The following is a 26363-nucleotide window of genomic DNA, read 5'->3' as shown; positions in this document are numbered from 1 at the left end:
CTGGGCATGGTGGCTCACACCTGTAATCACAGCACTTTGAGAGGTCAAGGTAGGCAGATCTCCTGAGGTCAGGAGGTCAAGATCATCCTGACCAATATGGAGAAACCCCATCTCTATTAAAACTACAAAATTAGCTGGGCATGGTGGCTCATGCCTGTAATTCCAGCTACTCAGGAGGCTGAGGCAGGAGAATTGCTTGAACCCAGGAGGTGGAGGTTGCAGTGAGCTGAGATCGTGCCACTGCACACCAATCTGGGCAAATTCCATCTAAAAAAAAAAAAGTAATTTAGACTTTAATATATCAAGAAAGGAAAAGAGATCTGACGTTCTCATATGATGTTACTGCCTGCTGGAAAACAGTATTGTTTTAGTTGCGTCATCGCCTTATTACAGTAGTTTATTTATGCAGTTATACAAATGTATTCTATTTTTACCTTATTATATAAAAATAAGTAGAAAATAAAATCAGCAATGGTGGTGATAAAAAGGATAGTGTTAATAAGAATAATTAGTTTTATGAATTTGATTTCACTGAAACAAAAGCAAAACTCCTTAGCATCAGATAGTCACTGGAATTAAGCAAGTTTTTTCTCTGTGAATGTGGAAAATCAAATTAGTATGTATACAGAATGCAACACAAACTGCAAAACTATTTTACTAAAGATGGTATATACAATTAGAAACCATGGAAAACTTAAAAAATTAAAATTAAAAAATTAAAAATAATGAAGGTACTATATCTTTAATTCTCTGAAAATAGAATCCTCATAACTTATTAATCGTTTATGTTTTGCTTTACAGCTGAATACTGGTGAATGCTCTTATACTTAATAATATTTATTAGAAGTTTTAGCCTTCTAAACTGAAGAAAGTATTTCTATTGGTAGTAATAGAATTTGACAAACAGATGAGAGTATGCTCACAACATTTAGGCTGTGAAAGAACAAAAAAAAAACATTGTTTAGTATCTCTCTTTGTAGGAAGTCAAAGTAGGCTTGTATTTCATTTTATTTTGTATTTTGACAAGCCTACTTTGACTTCCTACAAAGAGAGATACTAAACAATGTTTTTTTTTTGTTCTTTCACAGCCTAAATGTTGTGAGCATACTCTCATCTGTTATTTTGAAGACAAAATAATTATTTCTCATTCTCATAGAAGAAATATCTTGAAATTAGATATGGGGAAATTAAAACAGAGAAAAGATGAAATTAAAACCTAAGTTTCTTGATTTTTGACACTTCAATATATACTTTTTCCTTTAACACCTTTAGACAGAAAATTCTAACTTAATATTAAGGCAAACAGAATATTAGACTTGGTATTTAACTTATTGTTTAATATAATATAATCATTACTTGTCCATTTTTCCAAAATTGAAATAAACTAGTATTTTACCTACCCCAACAATCCGTTTCATAGCATCCAATTTAGCAGAATCTTTGTTGCTCTCCAACATTTGCTTTAGATCTTCATTCCTATTACAAAAGAGAAGAAATAAAATCCATACATTGATTTTTATATTAGATAGCTTAAAATATGCCATTTTCATAAGAATTAGAAATAATATCACAGGCAATGTTAAGTAATTGCAGCAAGAAGTTGGCCATGTGCAGACCAGGGAGAGAGGCCTCAGCAGAAATCAAGCCTGCCAACACCTTAGTCTTGGACTCCCACATTCCAGAACTGTGAGAAAATTAATTTCTGTTGATTAAGCTGCCCAGTCTGTGGCATTTTGTTATGGCAGCCCGAGCAAACTAATACAAGAATTAAATGTTACAAATTGTCATTGCATGAAAAAAATAAGTAAAAGCTAAGCATATTTTTTCCAAAAGGAATAAAGGCAATAAAATTCATTATGAAAAAAATTAGCTTTGCTTTCCAAACACCTCATAAAACTAAAACCATGGTGACCAGTAGTGAAGACAAAATATAATTAAATAATTAAGACAACTACTTCTTTCTAATTAAAAATACAGCTTGAAAATATTTAAACAGTAGAGGTAGTAATATACACAAACTGTCTCTGAGAATATACAACTATTAAGCATATTATAAATGTTCACCTTAAGGAATTTAGAATCCTCACATAAAACTTTTCAGGCTCTTTCACATTTCACAGGTAACAGAAAAGGGAGAGAAATTAATAGAACCATATACGTGAACGTATTTTCTTCTGCTTTTTGCCATATTTTCCAGTTTACTTCATGACTATGTGTATTTTTATAATGAAAAACCTAAACCCCAAAAGAAACCTTCAAAAAATCTTACTGAAGGTAGGAAAGGAAAAAAAAAAAAAGAATTAGATAGAAACTAAATAGAGAGGAAATGGGATCAGACACACACACGCCAAAAAAAGAAAATAATTTCTCCTGCCTATTCTCCTTTTCTGTTCCCCAAAAGTGTCCCATTATTCTCCTTCACCAGTTTTATCTAGAGAGGGAAGGGAGCAATGAAGAGGAATGGAGTGTCAATTTTTAGGACAGCCCAACCTCTAATTCCAAGCATAGTATTACTCATAAACTAATGGAAACCTGGTTTGCTCATCTAAAGCCCAAATTGACAGAGTCCCCAGAACAAGCACCTGCTCTCTGAATGTAAAAACAAGAAAACAGAATCTCAATATTAGAGCCAAAGATTTTGCTCTTCATGTTTAACAAAAAAGCTAGTTTTCAACAACAAATGCTGCATTAATACAGGCAGAGAAACTAATAACTTTGAGCTTCAGATAAGGACAAGAAAAATCCTAGGCACTGTTTCAACCTGATGTAATATTCAACTTCTCACATATGGCATAAGGATCTATTTAAAATTCTTATACAAATTACATGTTTCTTCCCAAATCTCTCTTTGCCAGTCACCAAAATAGTAAAGATTTAGGAGCGTTAATACCGTATCACCCACTTTACCCTCAAAATATATTAACTTTTATTAAGTTCTTTTAGATCTACCTTCTTCATTATATAAATTCAAATATGACCAGTTAACATATATTACCACATAAATCTTAGATATTGTTTTACTAAATATCAATATTTGAGTCAAAATAATGCTGAATTAGCAACATTTTCCTCAACTCTTTGCTGAAAACCAATTGCTATTTCAAATATATACATTTTTAATTTACCTATGTCTTCATTTACCTAGTTACCTGTGGCTTTCTAGCTTTGAGTATTAGGATAACAGCTTTATTTTTACATAAGTGACATCTTGTGGTGTCAAATGGTATAACTTTTCCTTTCATGTTCAAAATATGCCAGTTTTAAGTTTCAAAGGACAGAGAAGAACATGTAACTGAAGGGTTAAGGCAAATCTTACTATTACCGTGAAAGTAATTCTTATCTTAGTCCCAGAATGAACAAGTAACTACAACTGAAAAAGGAAAGTTTCCCAGTTATATATGGGAACCAGGGAAGTGTTAGGGCTTTTACGTCATGTAAATTATCTTTTGTTTTTTTGATATGAAGTTTCGCTCTTGTTGCCCAAGATGGAGTGCAATGCTGCGATCTCAGTCACTGCAACCTCCGCCTCCCAAATTCAAGCAATTCTCCTGCCTCTGGCTCCTGAGTAGCTCAGATTACAGGCACGCATGACTACGTCTGGCTAATTTTTTGTATTTTTAGTAGAAATGGGGTTTCACCATGTTAGCCAGTCTGGTCTCGAACTCCTGACCTCAGGTGATCCACCAGCCTCGACGTCCCAAAGTGCTGGGATTACAGGCATGAGCCACCACGCCAGGCCTACCTCTCTTTTTTATAAATCTATAATCCATAACTCATTAAAACCTTCCATTCCTTCTAAAGACAATCTAAATTAAGGGGAAAATTAAGACTGTGTAGTACTGTATACTACATAGTCTGTATAGTGCTACTCAAAGCATGATCTGAGAAAGTCTGGTCCAAGAATCATTACCAATTCACAAATTTTTGTTATTAACGCATGAGGAGATAGGTACCAAAATTCAGAGTAAGCACATTGAGAAACTTAACGGAACAACTTGACAGTGTAATTTTATGTTTACTGAATCTAAAAGTGGGGCTTGTATTTTATTTTGTATGCCATTTTCATTTTATTTTTATTTTATTATGATTTTTTTGGTTTTTTTGAGAAAGAGTCTCACTCTGCCCAGGCTGGAGTACAGTAGCATGATCTTGGCTCACTACAATCTCTGCCTCCTGGGTTCAAGTGATTCTCCTGCCTCAGCCTCCTGAGTAGCTGGGATTACAGGCGTGCATCACCACACCTGGCTAATTCTCTACTTTTAGTAGAGACAGGGTTTCATTATGTTGGCCAGGCTGGTCTTGAACTCCTGACCTCAGGGGATCCGCCAACCTCAGCCTCCCAAAGTGCTATGATTACAAGCACGAGCCACCGTGCTTGGCTCATTTTATTTTTTCTAGCAATTAATTTTTTGTTGTATTTGTAGAAGTATCCATCTATGTTGGACTGGAAATTTTAAAAAGAAAAAAGAAAGGCCCTTCACCATTTGAGAGCCCCACACTACAAAGTTACCTTCCTTTTCCTCAAAGTGTTCACCAAAATTTGTGTACCACAGAAAGCAACACCTAAAACTTACATCCAGAATGATGGACTGCAAAAGTGATAAGGAATAGCAATTTCCAATCAGAGGTACATGAACAAAAAAGGATGTATAAAAATATTCAAGGGAAGATTGGACCTTTATGGAACCCTGCCAAAATACTCCAAAACTCATGCACCTCTTTAGGCATAGAGAACCACTCCAATAAAAGATAGTACTATCCAAGTGGTGCACTGCAAACATGAATGGATGTGCAGAAAAAAATGATAGAAACAGAGTCAAGCTTACCATTTCTTAGTGCATGTAGCCAAAGGGAGTCGCCTTCATGTTTTTGTGCACATTAAGGCTTACGAATGTTTTCAGTTCACCTAAGGTCTAAGCTTCCCTTGGACAGCGCTCAGAACTTCGTGTAACTCTTGGCACAAAGCATTCACTTAATAAATGCAACAATGAATAGAAACAAAAAACTCCATTGCTAGTGTCTTTACCTACTCACCCATCTCTTAACTTTCTAAAAGTTAGAATCATAAATTACCAAATTAATATGAATAGTCCTCCTATACTGTTCACAAGATTAAAAAGAAAAAAAGCCTATAGACACTTCCTCAACTCTTGGTAATCTCATTTATCCTTAATTTAAAATGCCTCTCACACAGGGTAACAAATAACCTCTTAAATTAAAAATCCAAGGTAAAATCTCATAAATAGTTTCAGATTATTCCTCTATACTTGTGAGGACTAAACTCTGACCTTTATTCTCTCTTGCCCAAATTCCTAAGGAGCCTGAGGAGTCACGCCTTAAAAACCATAAATTCTCCTCAGATGGGTTTTAATTTAACCCTACATAACATGGCTTACTTTCCAACCTGACTCTAGCATAATGTCACATGACAGATGAAGGCAATCAAAATATTTTACCCCAAAATAGGCTTCCTTGTCATATTTTTGAACTGGCCCTGCAAAGCAGTCTTTTATGGAAGAAAATTTGCATCTGTAAAGAATCACTATTAATGTTTCTTTCCACTTCCAGACTCTAACATCCTAAAGAGATTAACTGAGAATCCAACACCTTTTAAAAATCTGAAAGGGAAACATTTGCCACCTATTGTCTCTAAGGGCAGCCACCTAAGAGACTTCCTGAGAACCTTGGTCTCTACAGTCCTTTAGCCTAATCCAGCCACACTTTTCTCTTGATTCCAGGTTTTTAGATAACAACTTAAAGATTTTCTGATAGGCAACTGGTTGAAAGAGTTAAGTCCACCTGTAACCTGTAAGCCCCCCCACCTCCGCTTTAAGCCGTCACACCTTTCCCAACTGAACCAATGTATACCCCACATGTACTGACTGATGTCTTATGTCACCTTAAAACATATAAAATCAGGCTGTAACCCAACCACCTTGGGCACATGTTCTCAGGGTCTCTGGAGGTCATGGTCACTCATATTTGGCTCAGAATAAACCTCTCCAATTATTTCACAAAGTTTGGCTCTTTCTGCTGATATCTGATACACATGACCACTACTCTTCCATCTTGAACGTCTCTCCTCCTTTAGATTCTGTAGCTCTATTCTCTTCTGGTTCTCCATTCGCATTTGTGACACAGCAGTGAACAAAAATGATAGAAAAACCCTTGCCCTCATAGGGATTTCATTCTATTAAGTAAAAGAAACAACAAACATAATAAATTGGAAAATTTTACATCATGAGGTAATGTAGGGGGGAAAAACAGAGGAAAAGAATATAGAAGGGAAAGGAGGAGGCAATTTTAATAGTGTGGTTTGAGAAAATTTTAAAAGTGACATCTGAACAAAGATTTTCAAGTAAGAGTTAATTATGCAGCTATCATAACATACCTCTAATTAGAGTCCCAAAGAGAAGAGTATGAAACGAAAGCAGTATTTCAAGAGATAATGGTTAAGAATTGTTCTGAACCTATGAAAGACATAAACCCACATATTGGAAAATCTTAGAAAAAAAGGACAAACAAAACTACACCAGGCACAGCATAGTCAAACTGCTAAAAACAAGAAACAATGAGAAAAATCTTAAAAGCATCCAGAGGCTAAGCATAGTGCATCATGCCTATAATTGAGCACTTGGGAGGCCAAGGCAAGAGGATTGCTTAAGGCCAGGAGTTCATGACCAGCCTGGGCACAAAACAGTGAGACCCTGTCTCTACAAAAACCACGTTTTAAAAAATTAGCTGGACATGACGGTGTGCACCTATAGTCCTAACTACTCAGAAGGCTGAGGCAGGAGGTGTTTTTGAGCCCAAGAGTTCAAGGCTGCAGTGGGCTATGATCACACCACTATACCTCAGCCTGAGTAAGACCTTATCTTTTTGAAAAAAATAAAAATAAAAATAAAAAGCACCAGAAAATTACCTTAAGAGAGGCATCAACAAATGTAAAGGGCCAGACAGTAAATATTTCAAATTTTACTAGCTATACTATCTCTGATATAACTTCTCAACTCTGCTATTGTAGAATGAAAGCATCTATAGATAATACATAAACAACTGGGCATCGCTATGTTCTAATAAAACTTTATGTACATAAACAGATGGGTTGTTTGCTGTCCCCTACCTTAAAAGGAATAACATTTCAACAGACATTATAAAGGCCAAAATATATCAAATGACATGTTCAAAGGGCTGGAAGAGAAAAGAATGCCAAAATAGAATTCTATACCCATTAAAAATATCCTTTATTTCACTGAAGGTGAAATAAAGTAGTTTTCAAACAAATAAAAGATGGAGATCTGCTGCCTGGACATAGGGTATCATTTCAAAAGAAAATACTTTTATATTTATATGCAATTTATAGGCATTCTAAATTTACAGTTTCCATATATAAGCCAAATGCTGACAGACTAATGGAAGAAAAATACACATCTTCCATCATGATTGGCAATTTTACACACCTCTCAGTAACTGGCAGTACAAGCAGACAAAAAATTCAATAAAGGTGTACAAAATTCAAACACCACAATTAAGCAACTTAACCTGATAGGCATAGAACAGTATACCTAACAACTGCAGAATAAACATTCTTTTCAACTGTACATAAGACATTTACCAAAATAGACTACATGCTGGATAAGGTTTCAACAAATTTGAAAGGTGTAAAAATCAAAGTAGTAGAATCTAAATAGAAACCAATAATTTTTTTAAAAATGCTCACATATTGGTATTTTTTTTTCTTTTTTTTTTTTTGAGACAGGATCTCACTCTATTGCCCAGACTGGAGTGCAGCAGTGTGATCACAACTCACTGTAGCCTCAAATTCCTAAGTTCATGTGATCCTCGTACCTCAGCCTCCCAAGTAGCTGGGACTACAGGCATGTTGCCACCATGACTGGCTAATTTTTTTTTTTAATTTTTTGTCTCCCTATGTTGTCCAGGCTAATCTTGAACTTCTGAACTCAAGCAATCCACCACCTCAGCCTCCCAAAATGATGGGATTGAGTGTGAGCCACCATGCCCAGTCTACAACATACTTTGTGAATTGACAAAGTATAATATTTAATAACTTGTGGGATGCAGTTAAAGCAGTATTTAGAAGCAAATTTAGGCTGGGGAAGGTGATGCATGCCTGCAATCCCAGCATTTTGGGAGACCAAAGCGAAAGGATCACTTGAGCTCTCCAGTTCAAGACCAGCCTAAGCAACATAATAAGACCCTATCTCCACGAAAAATCCAGAAATTAGTTGAGCTTGGTGGTACACACCTATAGTCCTAGTTACTCAGGAGGCTGAGGTGAGAGAATTGCTTGATGCCAGGAGTTAAAGACCAGCCTGGGCAACACAGTGAAACCCTTTTACCACAAAATAAATAAATAAATAAATTAGTCAGGTATGGTGGCATGCATCTTTAGTCCCAGCTACTCAGGAGGCTGAGGTGGGAGAACCACTTGAGCCTGGGAAGCTGAGATGGCAGTGAGTCATGATCACACCATTCACTTCAACATGAATGACAGAGCAAGACCCTGTCCCTGAAGGAAAAAAAAAAAAAAAAAAGCAAATTTATATTTCTAAATGCAATACAAAATCAGAAAGATTAAAAATCTGAGTTTCCATCTCAGAAAGCTAGAAAAAAAAAAAAAAAACAGCAAATTGAACTCCAAGTACAAGTAATAAAATAATAAAGATACAAGAATTCAATAAAATAGACCAACATGTTTTGTGTTTATAGCGTATTATTAACTTCTTTAGCTACCTGGTATTATTTTCTGAAGCTTATAGCTTATTTTAGTATCACAAAGCCTGTATGAAGTAAAACTACCATAGAGAAAAATCAACAAAGCTGAAAGCCGATGTCTATGTCAAACAGGTTGTTATGAAGACTTAATGAAATCATAAAGCACTTATCACTGGGCCTAGCACATTTATTTATCCAGCACGCATTATATACCAGAAAGTGCTCTAAGTGTTGGAGTCTCTGATATTCTAGGACTTAAATTTTAACAAAAAAGCAAATGGTAGGAGAGAGTTTAAGGGGAATGACAGGAAAAAAGGAGGAGGGAGGGAAGGAAAGAGGGAGAGAGGGAGGCCGAGAAGGAAGAATGCAGGGAGGAAGAAAAACATAAAGAAAGATCGGATAAGCAGTACACAAACAATTAAAATAAGGAATGCAATAAAGACTGAGTGATCACAAAAAACCTCTATGGTAAGTGATCTGAGGTCTCAAAGGACGCAGAGACAACCAAAGAAATTATACAAGATAACAGGGCAAGAACAAGTATGGCTATAGAGAACCCAAAAGAAGGTCTATGAAGGGCTTATAAATGTAGGCTGAAGCAGATTAAATTCCTTACAGGTCCATAACAGATATACAATAAACATTCATTGAAAAAACAAATGAATGCAGGCTATATACTAAACTTGTTTCTTAGAAAAATACAGAAAAACTCTTTCACTGGAAAGTCTGAAAAGGTTCCATGATCCCAATAAAAGTTAAAAACCAAGCATCTATCTTCCAGGTATTCCTATCATTCATATGTGTATTAAAAGCCATGATGCCACACATACATCACAGGACATCTTCATATTTGCCATGACCTTTATCAATGCCCTCAGCTACTTGGTCTCTTGGTAGGCAGCAGAAAGTATGCTTTACCTTTGCTCAGATTAGGAATGTCTTCCAGAATGTGACCATTCAGTAGTGTATTTGTCGATGTTTCCTTTTATTGCTTCTCAGACTTCCCCATCTTAATCTTTTATACAAAGTGGCATTTTTGGTTTACAGTGCTTTTAAACAGTGAAAAAGAACTTTTTGCCTGTTCCAATTTTTTTGCCTCAACATATATAAACTCAACTATGTCAGTGGCTCTATGAGATTTCCTGTAAAACCTGCCTACAAATATATTCATGCAGGAATGCAAAAACTTATGTTGAAATATTGCTTATATGTGACGAAAACTGAAATCCGCTCAAATGCCCTTCCAAAAGGTGACTAATAAATTATGAGAAACTATTACACAGTGGTTTAAAACAGGGATCCCCAACTACAAGGCCATGGACCATTACCCATCTGTGGCCTGTTAGGAACCAGGCCGCCACACAGAAGGCAAGCAGCGGGTGAGGAGTATTACTGTCTGAGCTCTGCCTCCTGTTAGATCACGGGCAGCACTGGATTCTCACAGGAGTACAAACCCTATTGTGAACTGTGTGTGCAAGGGATCTAGTTTGCATGCTCCTTATGAGAATCTAATGCCTGATCTGAAGTGGAACAGTTTCATCCCAAAACCAACCCCCACCCACTTCCATGGAAAAACTGTTTTCCAGGAAAAAGGTCCCTGGGGACTGCTGGTTTAAAATATTAAAATAGTATAATATATTGATATGGAAAGATCTTTAACGTACACCAAGTGAAAAGGAAGACACATAGAGAATAGTACACAGACGATCATTTAATTTTTTAAAAAATTTTCTGAAAGGATACTTAAGAACTTGTTCTTTGTAGTTACATATGAATGGAAGGTATGGAATATTGGATTGAAAGTTAAATCCTTTCCACATCATTAACTGATTTACCACGAACATGTCTTGGGCTTATAACATATTATTATTTAGGCACGTGATAATGGCATTATTTTCTGAAACTTATAAATACTATCTTATTCTAGTATCACAAAGTCTCTATGAAGCATATGTGACTATTACTGTTCCCATTTAATAGATAAGTAAACCAAGGCTCAGAAAATATAAAGGTAACATAAGTATAAGATTACACAACATGTGAGAAATTCTAAAATCATATGCCTTTCATGTATGTCATCATAAAACCAGGGAATGGCAAAGTAAGGAATTAAATTTGAATTTTGTTTTGAAATTCAACATTCTTGCCATTCACCATCCTGTGCTGTCAATTTCTGCTATAAAGCTGACTATATTAAGAATATATTTCAATGGCTGGGCACTATGGCTCACGGCTGCAATCCCAACAGTTTGGGATGCAGAGGCAGGAGGATCCCTTGAGCCCAGGAGTTCAAGACTAGCCTGGGCAACACAGGGAGATCTCATCTCAATAAAAAATATATATATATTAGCTGGGCATGGTGGTGCACACCTGTGGGCTCAGCTACTCAGGAGGCTAAAGTGGGAGAATCTGCCCAGGAGGCTGAGGCTGCAGAAAGCCAAGACCATGCCCACTCCAGTCTGGGCGACAGGGTGAGACTCTGTCTCAAAAAAAATATTTATATATATATTTCAACAACTATAAAGTAATACCTTATAAAAGGTATAAAATCCATAACCTGTAGTGTCACCTCCCCCTTAATCTATAATCACAAGAAGAATTTTTCTTTTAAACTCAAAATTTTTATGAAAAGAAAACTGATCACTAAAACCATAAACACCGTTCCTAATTATTCTCAATGGTAGTCTAAAACGTCTGTGATACAATTCTGTATAAGTCAAAATAAATTTTGTTTTCACTGACATTACTTTGACTGTATTTGGTTAAGATTATCTCGTGTAGATTCATCAGCTCAAAATTAATTAGCATTACAGAATAGTGTATTCCGTCCAAACAATTCATCTTTGTTGGCTCACATGGCTCACTGCTATTGGCATGCCACAGTAATAATAGGCATGGTGCCACAGTAACAGATGGATATACACACAAACATGCCAAAGAATCCGTTTGTGCATCAAGTTTGAGTATTAGTATTAGATTTTCCCCCAAGAAATTCATAAACCATAGTAGAGGAAATATAAGTTTTCTACAACTGTGTTAATAAGATTTGCCAACTCAAAGCTAGATTAATTTTTAAATTCTTTAAAAAACAAAACAAAACAAAAAAAAACCTTTCCAAGGCCACAGAAGGCAAGTTTTCCATCTGATGAGTTTGGATCAGCATTCTGTATAGGGAATTGAGGAAACTAATACATAATCTCTACCTTATATAAGCTTTGTCCCTGAAGCACTTGGAAAATCTCAGTAAAAAAATTACTTTTTAAAAAGTCACAGGGCAGTATTGCAGATGGAACAGTTCTAGAGCTCTGTAGCACAACAATGGGAATATACTTAACACTACTGAATTGTACACTCAAAAATGGTTAAGATAGTAAATTTAATGTTACACGTTTTTTTAACCACAATTTTTTAAGTCACATGGTCTCACCAAGTTTCCTGATGAATGCTACGTAGAACTAGAAACAGAAAAAAAGTCGTACAAATTTGTACTTGACAGGAAAAGAATCTAACAGAGCAAATCACAGAAGTTTCATGTCATTATTTAAAGTATGCTATCACTGAAAAACAATTCTCAGCCGAGCACAGTGGCTTGCACCTGTAATCCAGCACTTTGGGATTTTTCATGAGGCAGGTGAATCACCTGAAGTCAGAAGTTCAAGACCAGCCTGACAAACATAGCAAAACCCCACCTCTACTAAAAATACAAAATTAGCTGGGCATGATGGGTGCATGCCTGTAATCCCGGCTACTGAGGAGGCTGAGGCAGGAGAATCACTTGAACACAGGAGGAGGAGGTTGCAGTGAGCCAAGATTACGCCACTGCACTCCAGCCTGGGCATAAAGAGCAAAACTCCACCTCAAAAAAAAAAAAAAATATATATATATATATATAATCTGCAGTTAACTATCCCATTATAACTAATTTTTAAAAGACTGGGCTGGGCATGGTGGCTCAAGCCTGTAATCGCAGCACTTTGGGAGGCCGAAGCAGGTGAATCATGAGGTCAGGAGTTTGAGACCAGCCTGCCCAACACAGTGATAACCCCTTCTCTACCAAAAATACAAAAAAAAATACCCAAATGCATGCAACAAATTTATACATACTTGCTAGCTGTAGATCATAAATTTTGCTCTAAGTTTTCTAGCTGCTACAGCCTAAAAGAAGAGGAAAGAGGAGAAAATAGGAATTTATTTAATGGGTATAGAGTTTCAGTGGTGCAATATAAAAAGAGTTCTGGATAGGGATGGTATCAGTAACAATTGCATAACAATATGAATACATTTTGGGCCGGGCGTGGTGGCTCACGCCTGTAGTCCCAGCACTTTGGGAGGCCGAGGTGGGTGGATCACGAGGTCAAGAGATCGAGACCATCCTGGTCAACACGGTGAAACCCCGTCTCTACTAAAACTACAAAAAATTAGCTGGGCATGGTGGTGCGTGCCTATAATCCCAGCTACTCAGGAGGCTGAGGCAGGAGAATTGCCTGAACCCGGGAGGCGGAGGTTGCGGTGAGCCGAGATCGTGCCATTGCACTCCAACCTGGGTAACAAGAGTGAAACTCTGTCTCAAAAAAAAAAACAACAACAATATGAATACATTTAATGCCACTGAACTGTACACTTAAAAATGGTTACATTGCTTGATATCTTATCAAATAGGGGAAAAAATATTTAGGATGATAGTTATTCAGGTCTGTTTTACCATGATTAAAAATAAAATAGGCTGGGTGTTGTGGCTCATGCCTGTAATCCTAGCATTTTGGGAATTCAAGGCAGGCAGATCATGAGGTCAGGAGTACGAGACCAGCCTGACCAACATGGTGAAACCCCATCTCTACTAAAATACAAAAATTAGCCAGGTGTGGTGGTATGTGCCTGTAATCCCAGCTACTCTGGAGGCTGAGGCAGGAGAATCGCTTGAACCCGGGAGGCAGAGGTTGCTGTGAGCTGAGATCACACCACTGAACTCCAGTCTGGGCAACAAAGTGAGACCCAGTCTCAAAAAAACATAAATAATAAAATAAAGAAACTACAAGAAAAAAATGCTCCTTAGACTCCATGTCTCCCTGTAAAAACCATCCTTTCTCCTCCACCTGAAAGCCAAAGTTCTTCGGAGAAATGATCTTCTTTTAGTCACTTCTCGCCCATCCACCAACACTGCAATCTGATTTCCACACTCAACATTCCTTGATACTGCTGTCACCACCACCAAGGCCATCAACAACTGCCTTACCACCTGATTTTACTTTATTGCATACCAGCAGCTGGCACTGCTGATCACTCAGCCCCTCCTATTTTTATTCCTGTTAAAGCAAAACATATATAAGCCCATCTTCTTTCAGGAAAAATGAGAAATGAGCTGCTTCGTCAAGAACAGACAGTTTCAAAGCTATAGGATACAAAATAAGACTGAAAATTGAAAAAAAAAAAGTTTAAAACACTTCTTACTACCTTGTCTACAGTCATTTTTCCCAAATCCTTGAAAATCACACAGAAGAATCACTTAGTGCTTATTAATTTCATTTATTTTTGTGTGGCACACATTAAAGATACTTTGTATTAGGCCAGGGCAAAATTGCGGATTTTGCCATTAAAAGTAAATATATTTAGTTGTTTCAAATGCCTGTGAAATATAATTCAGAAAAATTGTTAAGTTTTTCTGAATTATATTTGAAAATTAAAAACATAAAGCAATGGTTAATGTGCAAATTAACAATAATTCTAAAATTATAATAGCTTTTAAAAATATACTGTATTTAAAACAAAACAAGCCAGGCATAGTGGGTCATGCCTGTACTCCTAGCACTGTGGGAGGCAGAGGTAGGAGGACGGCTTGAGCCCAGGAATTCAAGACCAGGGTGGTCAATATAGTGAGACTGTCTCTACCAAAAAACAACAACAACAAAAAAAAATTAGCTAGGCATGGTGATACATGCCTGCAGTCCCAGCTACTCAGGAGGCTGAGGCAGAAGCATCACTTGAGCCCCAGAGTAAGCCACAACAGGGCCACTACATTCCAGCCTGGGGCACAGAAAGAGGCTGTGTCTCTTAAAACTAAAAAACAAAAATGAAAACAAAACTTTAAATGACTTTAATGGTGTTATAATGGTAATCATAATTACTATGTTTATTATGTACCAGGTACTATTTATATACATCAAATCTTTTAATTCTGACAACTAGTCAATGAGTGTAGGTACAGTACCATCCTAATCCCCATTTTACAGATAAGAAAACCAAGGGCAGAGAGTCCTAAAATAATCTGTCCAAGTACCACTGATTAACTCTGTGCTACATTTTCACACCCAGGAGTAGTAGTTCCAGAGTGGGTGTGTGTAACCATCATATCACACTGTCTCAACAAACCACACAGCCAAGGTGATCTTTACCAAAAATAAATCGCTTTATGTTGCACCTATACTTTAGTACTCCTTACTGTGCAAACTTTCATGATAAAATCCAAGTTTCTAAGCATGGTAAGTAAAATACTTCATAATATAGACTCTGATTACCTCCTAACCATCTTTCACCAGTCAGTCCCTCATTTCCTCCCAACTATTTCCTCTCACCATACTGAATTGTTTCCTGTTCCCTAAGTAAGCCATAAATCCTTGCCTCCAAACCAGCAGTATCCAACAAAATGTTCTGTGATAACAGAAATAATCACTTATCTGCATTATCCAATATAGTAACTGCTAGCTACATCAAGTACATGAAATGTAGCTAGTGTGACTGAGAAACTACATTTTTAAATATAACTAAATTTAATTTAAATAGCTACATTTGGCTAGTGGCTACTGTATTGAACATTACAGCTCTAAACTTAGGTATATGCTATTCTCTCTGCTTTGTATACACAGGTATGTGTGGAAAGTCCTCATCAGTACAACCATCTAACATCATTAGTATTCATTCTTTTGCGAGGTTACTATACTTACAGAGTTAATAATTAATAAAGTCCATTCTATATAAGATACTATTTAAATCCTTTAGTGGAGCTAGCTACATAACCTCATTTGTATACCTTAGTTGTTTACTTTCCTAATAACTAATAAATAGTAGTTTAACTACAATTTGTCCTAAAAGGACTATCATTTTAAGAAATGAATAGGCTCCATGCATTGGTAAATGAAACAAGCAAATTTCAATGTCATATTATGAAAACATATAGCTTTGCTTTAAAAACACATGATATACGTACACATACATATAAATATACATGCAAAAGAAAAAAGGCTAAAAGATACATAGTATATTAACCAATTTCCTCTGGGTGTTGAAATTAGGGTTGTTGGCCGGACGCGGTGGCTCATGCTTATAATCCTAGCACTTTGGGAGGCCGAGGCAAGTGGATCACGAGGTCAATAGATCGAGACCATCCTGGTCAACATGGTGAAACCCCGTCTCTACTAAAGATAACAAAAATTAGCTGGGCATGGTGGCACACGCCTGTAGTCCCAGCTACCTGGAAGGCTGAGGCAGGAAAATTGCTTGAACCCAGGAGGCAGAGGTTGCGGTGAGCCGAGATTGTGCCATTGCACTCCAGCCTGGGTAACAAGGGCAAAACTCCGTCGCAAAAAAAAAAAAAAAGAAAAAAAAGAAATTAGGGTTGTTATTTTTCAGCTACCCTGTATCTGCTAAGTTTTCTAGAAGGAAAAGGAGATACCAGCAATTCTCCAGCAATTTTCCTTCTCTCTATTGCATCATCTGTTTTTCCTCCTCTACATCAGTTGGTTCCATCAGCAAACAAGATAATGCAGTTTCTCTTGTCTTGAGGAAAAATTCCTTGGTGTAACATTCCTCTCCAAGTGCTACTCCATTTCTCTGCTCCTCTATATTTAAAAACATACTAACTACAATTCCTCTTCTCCTTTCTCTCTTGAGCCCACTCATGAGGCTTTCAGCCCACCCCGCAATGCACCTAAACTGCTTGTCAAGGTTACCAAAGTCCCCTCAACCGACAAATCCAAAACTCATTTCTCAGTAATTATCTTACTTGACCCATTTGTATTATCTGACACAATTGCTCCAGGACTGACCCAATACTCTGACCCTTTTCTACATTCACTTCCTTGGTGTCTCATCCAATCCCATGGTATCGAATACCATCTACAACCTGAAGATTCTCAAATTTATACTTCTAACCTGACTCCTCCTCTAGGCTCCAGACTCTAATATCCAACTGCCTGTTTAGTATCTCCACATGGATGCCTAATCACATCTCTAAACTTAACACGCACAAGCTCTTGGTCTCCTTTCCGCTTAAAAAAAAAAAAATACTGCTCTTTGCACAATATTCTTCATTTTAGTTGACAGCTGTTGCAAACTTCCAGCTGTGTAGGCAAAAAGCCTTGTATCCACCCTTGATATGTTTTCTCCCACACACATATCACATCCCAAACTATCAGCAAATCTCATTGGCTCTACCTTTAAAATACATCCATAACTCACACACTTCTCTCTACTACCATGAATCTGATTACCTTCTCTTGCCTAAATTACTATAAGAGTCACCTTGCTGGTCTCCCGGCCTCAAAGCTGCAGTCTACTACTCCTAGTTGAAGAGGCAAAACTTCCCTTTAAATAGTAAACAATCATCTCATCCTTCTGCTCAAAAGTCTCCAAATGGCTCCCCTCCTCACTCAGAGTAAAATCAAAGACCTTACAATGATTTTACAAGGCCCTACACAATCAGGTCTCCACCTTCCACTCTGCCCCTTATCTCTCTGCCCTCATATTTTTACTAATTTCTCCCTCATCCTTCTTGACCACATTCTCAACCTAGGCTTTAAAAAACTTGCAGAAAACCCATTCCAAGAATAAAGTTGGGTGATGCCTAGCTCTGCCAACCTATGAATGTATCCCTGCCAAAATTCAGATGTTAAAACTTAATGGCCAATGTGATAGTATTAAGATATGAGACCTTTAAGATTTAGTTATGAGGACTCCTCCCATCATGAATGAGATTAAGGCCCTTATAAAAGAGGCTTCACAGTCTTCCATTCTCTTGCCCTTCCACCTTCTGCCCAGGGAGGACACAGCATTAATCCCCTCCAGAGGATGCAGCAACAAAGGGCCATCTTAGGAGCAAAAAACAGCCCTTACCAGGAAACTAAACCTGCCTGTACTTTAATCTTGGACTTCATGGCCTCCAAAACTGTGAGCAATAAAATTTTATTCTTTATCAATTACCCAGTCTCAGGTTTTTGTTATAGCAGCACAAAAAAAAAATTGAGACAGGGCCCTATTCATTCTTCTCTCATTTGTCCAGCTACCATGCCAACTCACTCAGTTAAATTAAAGACACTGGACTTCTAATTAGGTTGGTTCCTATCAGCAATATAAATAATCAGTCCATCAATAAGCAGACATTGACTATAAGTTGTTCACTTTTGTAGATTTATTAAGTCTTTCCAGCTGATATGCTAAATAAGCCTTCTCTAAATACACAAACCAATGCTGTTCATAATAATATGAAATAGAGGAAAATCATTTCCTTCTTGATTATTCTACTTTAAGCTCTTCATTTTAAATTTTGAATTTGGACTGCAGGCAATTTGTTTTTGTCAGCAGTTCATTTATACACACAATTGCAATACTGTCAAATTATTTCACTATAATACATTTGTCATTCTATGAGCATTTATAACTTTTCATGCAGCAAAAAACAACATTTCAACCAACCATCTGTCTGCCTTTTTCGTGTGCTTTAATCATTCAGCTCTGGTAATGCTGCTCCAAATACTAAATATTTTTTTAAATAACATAAAATCTCACATCTTATGACTTAATGGTAAGGCTTGAAATTTAATTTTCAGATTTTTCTCCCCAAATTTTACCAGATTAGTGATTTTTAAAATAGCATATCCTACTGTCAAGGAAAGAATATTTTCTTGAATATTTATTAAGACAAAATGTAAAAGTCAAAACCGACTCTCCTTCAAGAAGATATGCAAGCAAAGCAAAATAAGATAAAAGGCTCTATAATCTGTTGGAAAGTAGGACTCTTTACAGGCAATATTTCATCAAATTTCTATTCAGTGTAGTAAAATCTTATTTCATTTGAAATATATTTCAAGAATTAAATGATATTATAAATGGAACCCTACTGCACCACTGAAATGACAATCCTTAATTTGAATAGTCGGCCCTTTGTAAAACTAACAGTCTTACTTTTATGAAGACAAACACAACTAGTTCAGCTGCTAGGCATGCACTGCAGATACCAGCAGACGGTTTCTTCTCCTGTTTTTAGTCAACTTGGAACAAATGCTGAAATTTACTTTAATGAAAAATCAATAAAATACTAAACTTTCCTAAAACTTAATGTACCCCTTGTAAAAAAAAATTTTTTTTAAGTAGAATCCAGTTTACATATACAGCAAGCAAATATGTTAACAGCTTTAGCACCAGATCTAATGACCATAAATTTCAATTAGCTAAACATAATTAACAAGACAGATCAGTTATCAAAACTGGAATTATTAGAACTCAGGAGATTTAAATCTTCAGAACTTAAAGATGATCAGATGTATAACGGTATGCTAACAAAATCATAACTGAAATGTATTTTCATAGCAGCGACCCTAGACTCCTGAGCACAAGAGAAAGGAATGCACAATGAGGAAGGAGCCCAAGCCTCTTCATACCATGCTTATAACTCAGGGCACCAACATTTTCAACACCTCAAACTGAAATGTGTTTGACATTTCAAAATTCCAGCATTTCCACTGTCTTCAGTAAATCACTGTTTACACAAATAAAGGCTTATAACAAGTAATTTTCAATCTGTATGTCACACTGAAAAGCTGAATTATACAATTTAACATTAATTGTATACCTGAATTACTAACGGTTAGTTCACATTAGCCTTACCTCTCCAAATAAAGTCTAAATTTCTTAAAAACAAGATAAAGGTCTTCTACTTGTTATGTATTTTTATGGTGAAAACACAGAGGAATGAACCGTACATATGGAATAATTCAAAATTTTGGAGGTAAAGATGCCTTTGAAGACTGGGATAAAAACTAAAAATCCTGATTGTAAAGTTCATTCCACACCTATGTGACAATTCCAAGCCAGTTAATTCTAACCACAGCAAAGACCAAATCAATCCCAAGGAAAAAATGGTTGTTTTGAACCTATACACAATTAGCTTCAGGGTGATGCTGTAATACAATACAATGGAGATACCAGATGAGGGTTTCCTTCTGCATTAAGGTCTGCTGAATCAGTCATGCTTCATTTTTTAACAATAGTGGCTAATGAGAGAGTAAACATTAATGGAATCTAAATCACTGAATTGAGTATAAGGATCTGAAAATATTTTATTAAGCAAAATTATAAGCCAAACATTTTGCTAGGCACCTTCATACAAATCATACTCTTTAAATTAGCAGAATGTGTGACAGATTTATCTATATAAATATCTAAGAAATATTCACTGAGCAACTACATAAACTGAAAATACAGAATAAGATAAAGATTTAAATGAGAAAGACTAGGATAAGCAAAAAGAAAGTGGAGCAAGCTCTAGACTAGACAGTGAAAAATGTTAAATAAAAAACACCCCAAAATATGGTATAGACACTAGTATTAATAAAGAACAGACTTAAACACAAATAAGTTTAGAACCCCATAGTGAGACATAATGATTCTTTGAGGTATGTCAAATATAATGTGTGTCACTATTAATAAAATTTTATTTTTAAATAAAGTATATTCAATAACATCCCTCTAAGTAAATGAATCTTGCTCAGCTGCATTTCTACATGCCTTCTTGAAAGATCCAAATGGCAGTGGAGATAAAGTCAGAGTTGCTATAATTGCATACAAACCACAGACACATGTCATCTTCCTACTGGACTCTCCTGAGAATCACTGATAGTAAAGGTTAAGAAGGAATGTGATGAGATTTTCATGTTTGATATTGTAAAGTTGACAATGAGTAAAATTTAAGTTAAAAAATAAGTCAGGCTTTATTGATGCAATATCAAATACACTGGGTTATATTACTGACTACAGGAAAGCACGCTGCCCTTTGCTTGGATCTCAATTAGCTCCTTGAATCTAAACAAATGAAAACAGGGAGTTAAACAACTGATTTCAACAGGGAGTAAAAATGCCGCCTTTCAACGTGTTCAGGAGGTACTGCATTGCTAAATTACTGGCTTCTAAAGGCACCTTTCGATTGTTAAACCCAAGGGCCTATTTTCAGCCTTCATTCTATCTGCCCTCACACTACAAGTCCTGACATAGCTGACCATTTCCTTCTTTTAATTTTCCTGTTAGCATCTTTTAAAAAAAAAACAAAACCTTCCTGTGGTTTCCCACCCCTCTGAGCTCTGTCTCTTTTTCTAGTTCTTCCATTCATACTTTATATCCAGGTGTCCCCTGGGTTTTGTCTATACTGCCTTCTCGTCTAACAAGAAAAATTTTCCCTGGGTGATTTCATCCTTTCTCACACTTTACCTACTATTTAAAATCGTGATGTCTAAATATCCATCTCATTTGAACCTGCACTTTCTTTTGCAGCTCTTGCAGTTTCTACATACTCTGCCTAAAGAACCCATCTTTCCTTCACCTGGCAAAAACCTCAGGCTTTAAGATCTAAAATGTCACTACTTCAATGAAGTCTTCACCAACTTTCCCAAATAGTGTTAGTTAATATCCTAGTTTAGAAATCACTTTGAAGTATACCATCTTATGAGATCCTCATAAAGGAGGCAAGTATTATTACACTCTGCATAGAAATAAGGAAACTGAGGTTTGAATATGTCAGCAACTTGAACAGAGAAGCACTACTGCAAGTGGAAAACACCAGCTTAAATCCAGGTCTTCTGACTCTGCATCCAGTGATTTTTGAGTTTTTCCCCCCATTTTTATTTATAGAGACAAGGTCTCACTACGTTGCCCAAGCTGGTCTGGAACTCCTGGGTTTTCAAGCAGTCCTCCTGCCTGGGCCTTCTAAAATGCTAAGATTACAGGTGTGGGCCACCATTCCAGCTTCAGTGTTCTTTCTAATATATCATGATGCTCTCAAAAGAAGACAGATTTACAAATTTAGTAGCTTTACTACTGTAATTAAGAAAAATTAATTAGTCTTGTCTGTTTCTGGAAATTAATTCCTAATTAAATTTTTAACTCAGTAATAGAATTACCAAAATTATTTTTAATTATACACACACAAACCCAAATTGGTTAAAATAAGTTTTTTTTTTTAATAAAAAAGAAAAATAACTTAGAAAAAAACAGAAGCAATAAAAGCTGAGAACATTCTAAAAAGAAAGACGGGGCCAGGCACAGTGGTACACACCTATAATCCCAGCACTTTGGGAGGATGAGGCATGCAGATTGCTTGTGCCCAGGAGTTCAAGACTAGCCTGGACAACATGGCAAGACCCCATCTCTACAAGAAATACAAAAATAAGCTGGGCTTGGTGGCATGCTCCTGTAGTCCCAGCTACTCAGAAGGCTGTGGTGGGAAAGATCACTTGAGCCAAGGAGGCTGAGGCTGCAGTGAGCCATGATCACACCACTGCACTCCAGCCAAGGCAACAGAGTAAAACATATCTCAAAAAATAAAACCTAAGAGTACAAAAATAAGTTCTCTACATTTTAAATAAAGAAATTAAAAATCTTGAAGCCAATAATCTAATACACAGGCCTTTTTAGCCAACAAATTAGGTATAGGATCCACTTTCATAAAGCCATCTAATTCTGGTTCTGTTTGAAGGGGGGCGAGAGGATAACTAATACTGATAAATAAGATTAAATTCAGAAAACACCAATAATATTATGACTAGGAAGTACTTCAGCATCATTGAGATGGTTAGTGAAGGATCAGAGAACACAGCTCTAGGTCAAAAAGCCAAACAGCAGGACAGTAGAGGGACTTAGAGAGATGAAACATTACCATTTTGCAGCCATGGTGGAAAAGACAGGTTCAGGAGATTGATCAATGGTTGTTAAATGCACAAGCAGTCAATTTAATAAGGAGCAAGACATCTGCATGGTCTCAGTGTCTCCCCACACATAATTTGAAAAAAAAATAGCAATAATACAATAGAGAAACTGGACAACCCTGTGACTAGGAAAATTAGCATCATGAAAGTGGACACCCTATGCATCCAAATGTAATAGTTTGAAAAGCAGGCATCACCTATGGTAGTATTCCGGCCAAGGATACATAGCCTGAATCTAAATAGACGAAACGCCAGCAAACCCAAATTGATTCACATAGAATAAAATAATTGGCTTGCAATCCTTAGATATGCCAAGGTCATGAAAGACAAAAAAGGATAAGGAACTATTCTAGATTAAAGAAGATTAAAGAGACATGGCAACTAAATTAAATATATTATCTTGGACTAGATCCTGTACTTGAGGGAAAAAATGCTGGGGAAAAAAAACTTTATTAGAACAAAGGATTATATACGATTGTGTGGGCATTAAATTTCCTGAATACATCACACACTGTAGCTGTATAAGAGAATATCTTTGTTCTTAAAAATTACACATTAAGATTTTATTAATTTTTTTTTTTTTTTTGAGACAGAGTTTCACTCTCGTTACCCAGGCTGGAGTGCAATGGCGCGATCTCGGCTCACCGCAACCTCCGCCTCCTGGGTTCAGGCAATTCTCCTGCCTCAGCCTCCTGAGTAGCTGCGATTACAGGCACGCGCCACCATGCCCAGCTAATTTTTTGTAGTTTTAGTAGAGACGGGGTTTCACCGTGTTGACCAGGATGGTCTCGATCTCTTGACCTCGTGATCCACCTGCCTCCGCCTCCCAAAGTGCTGGGGTTACAGGCGTGAGCCACCGTGCCCGGCCTAAGATTTTAAAGTGTAAAAGAACATGATGTGTACAACCGAGTCTCCAACAGTTCAGAAGACGTAATAACATGAGTATGTGTATGTGCCTGTATATGCATGGAGAGAGTGAGCGACAAAGTGCTACAAAGCGAGCAATGTAGCAATTTTTTTAATGATAAACCTGCAAAAGGGTAGCTCTCTGTGCTACTGTTGCAACTTTTTTGTAAACTTGATCAAAGTAAACCATTAAAAATAAGAGCTGAGGAACAGGGTAAGCTTTAAGTTTTTCACATAAATTTTGTCATTCGATTTTTTTTTTTAAAGGCAAGTAATATTACAGTTTTATAAATGAGAAAATGTGGACTCAAGAGAGATTTAATGACCACTTCCAGAACAGAGGTCTCCTTGTTTCTGTACAATTCCATTAGATTGCAGTTCAATAGCCAAATGTTTCTAATCCCTGGAAGCTTCTCTGGTGGTACTACTTAAAGCTACTGTCTAAAGTTTCGAGCTTTTTGTGATTTGCATGCACTTACTAATAAAAATACCATAAATTTCATCAAGTAGTAAGTAGCACATCTAAACACTTGAGAGAATTGGCTCTAATATTGGAGCCCCTGGATTCAAATTCAGGCAGTGTAATGTTCTAGCTTTCACAAGTTAACGACCATGCTCCAACTTCCTCATGTGTAAAGTGGGAGCACAGAAATACCTGGTAATAGCCTGCAGGGCTGTTAGGAAAACTGAATCAGACAATAAATGTAAATCAGTGTGCACAAATGCACAAACACTCAATAAATATCTTTTGAGGAACACAATTCAACCATGGTAATTTGCATGTTACATATCATTACATATCACCCCTAATCAATTAGCTACTTTTATATTAAACCCCACCTGTTAGGTCACCTTAAGACCACTGGTCACAGAGTCAAGGTCACACGTTTGTTTTTTTGTTTTTTTCCCCCCAAATCAGGTCCAAATCTGACAAAAATATTTTTCCTTTTTTTTTTTTTTTTTTTTTTTTTTTTGAGATGGAGTGTCTGTCGCCCAGGTTAGAGCACTGAGGCACCATCTCACTGCAGCTTCCACCTCCCAGGTTAAAGGATTCTCCTGACCCAGCCTCCTGAATAGCTGGAACTGCATGAGCGCGCCACCACACCTAGCTAATTTTTGTATTGTTAGTAGAGACCGGGTCTTACCATGCTGGCCATGCTGGTCTCGAACTCCTGGCTTCAAGTGATCCTCCTGCCTCACCTCCCAAAGTGCTGGGATTTACAAATCATAAAAGTAAATTGATTTGCAAAATAGATTAATGCCAATGTACAGGTTAATTCCGTCTAAACATTTTGCTAATACAACTGTAGAGGCAACAAGCTCCATGCTAGAATAATGGGTTATCTATCCAGTGCAGATAATGAAAAACGAAATCTCACCTTACTTTTAAACTTTTCTAACCTATAAGACAGAAAAACTCAAAAGATTGTATCTTATATGCTATAGATATTATTTCGATCATCAATACAACCAAAATGTAATCCTAATTTCAACTAGCAGCACTTTCTAGACCACCCAAGTGTTAGTAACGCTTAAATTTTAATTATACCCTCTAATATACCTGCAAAGCTACCAGCAGTTATTTTACCTTAATTTAGCAACAGACTATTATGTGACCATATTGCTTAGTAATTAAAGATTTAAAATAAGAGAAATGTAAAAATGATTACAATAAAATATAAACAAAGTTACCAGGATTCTGGTCAATGTAACCACTACCACTACCAATACCGCCATACCACCCCCCATCCCAACAAAAATCAACTTGGGATTTCTTTCCATTTCTCGGTGGTACTTTTTACAAAACTAAGTGTACCTTGTTTAACATTCGTATTTAAAATTCACAGTATTAATTTGTAAAAGTTTAGAATTTGTTCAGAGTAAAATTCCTTCTAAATATTTTCTATTCATATGTTTATTTTGGATTGGCGTTTTTGTCTGTAGTGCAAAGGATACTGCCCAAGAACATTAATACTGGTGTAAACCAGTTTGTCCATTCCAACAGCCCCAATCCACCTCTCTGCTCCTACACTCCGGGGTCACAAAATAGCTTCCCACAAGCAACACTCGCACTCACTTTCACCAAAATACTCGTTTCACCCTAATCAGGGAATTTATCAATGAAACTAGAAAACTATGCTCAAAATTCAAACTCCTGAGCCAGCCAAGTCCAATTCAACCAGCGTCTTCAGGGGTGGGGGGGGTCTAAGCTCACCAGGTGGTTTTCTTTTCACTAAGAAAACCACTAGAGACCCCTACACACACTCGCCCCAAACTCCTGCAACTCCCACCACCGCTAACCAACCCCATCCACCCACCCGCGGGACAAGTTACCGCCCCGCTTCGCTCAGGTCTCTGGGCGACCCCGCTCCTCTCCAGGGAGCCCCACCCCGGCGCCCACTCCTCCAAGTCCCCAGCTCCTCCCTCCCATCCCCACACCCCAAACCTTTCTCCTTACTTCTTCAAATCGCTGCTAAAAAGGCCGAAGGCGCCCGAGGGGGAAATGGTTGAGGTCGCCTCCTGACCCAGCTCCGCCGCCTCCCCTCCTCCGGACTGCTCATTGTAAGAGAAACTGTTGCTGGACATTGCTGCGGTGCTGGCGGGTGCGGGGTTGGTTCTGCCGGGGGTCGTCTCCAAAAGGTTCCAGTCCAGAGGGCAAGGAACAAAACTAGTTCCCCTACTGAGAGACGCGCGCAGGCGCTTCCGGACTCGTCACGGCTCCCTGAGCCGACCTGGCGGTGCACCCCCTGCGCATGC

The 26363-nt window shown here is 37.2% G+C and overlaps 1 protein-coding gene across 7 annotated transcripts in view; it reads right to left on the bottom strand.

Annotated features, from left to right (window-relative positions):
• The window catches only part of AP3B1 (adaptor related protein complex 3 subunit beta 1), a 269274-nt gene extending 242911 nt beyond the window's left edge, over window positions 1-26363 (bottom strand). For all 7 annotated transcript variants that reach the window (XR_004268935.1, XM_032277581.1, XM_032277584.1 and 4 more), the window contains exons 1-2: window positions 26065-26363; window positions 1401-1476 (exon numbers count right to left, since the gene is read on the bottom strand). Coding sequence is in view for 6 of the 7 variants with exons in the window: in XM_032277581.1 (XP_032133472.1) it covers window positions 1401-1476; window positions 26065-26192 (204 nt within the window). In the remaining variant the exon portion in view is untranslated. The remainder of the gene's footprint in view (window positions 1-1400; window positions 1477-26064) is intronic.

The sequence above is a fragment of the Sapajus apella genome, unplaced genomic scaffold (genome assembly GCF_009761245.1).
Source record: "Sapajus apella isolate SASKATOON/1434 unplaced genomic scaffold, GSC_monkey_1.0 scaffold1, whole genome shotgun sequence".
In the NCBI taxonomy this organism is placed as follows: domain Eukaryota; kingdom Metazoa; phylum Chordata; class Mammalia; order Primates; family Cebidae; genus Sapajus; species Sapajus apella.
The sequence above is the reverse complement of the archived record's forward strand: the minus strand, read 5'-3'. Positions and strand labels throughout refer to the sequence as shown.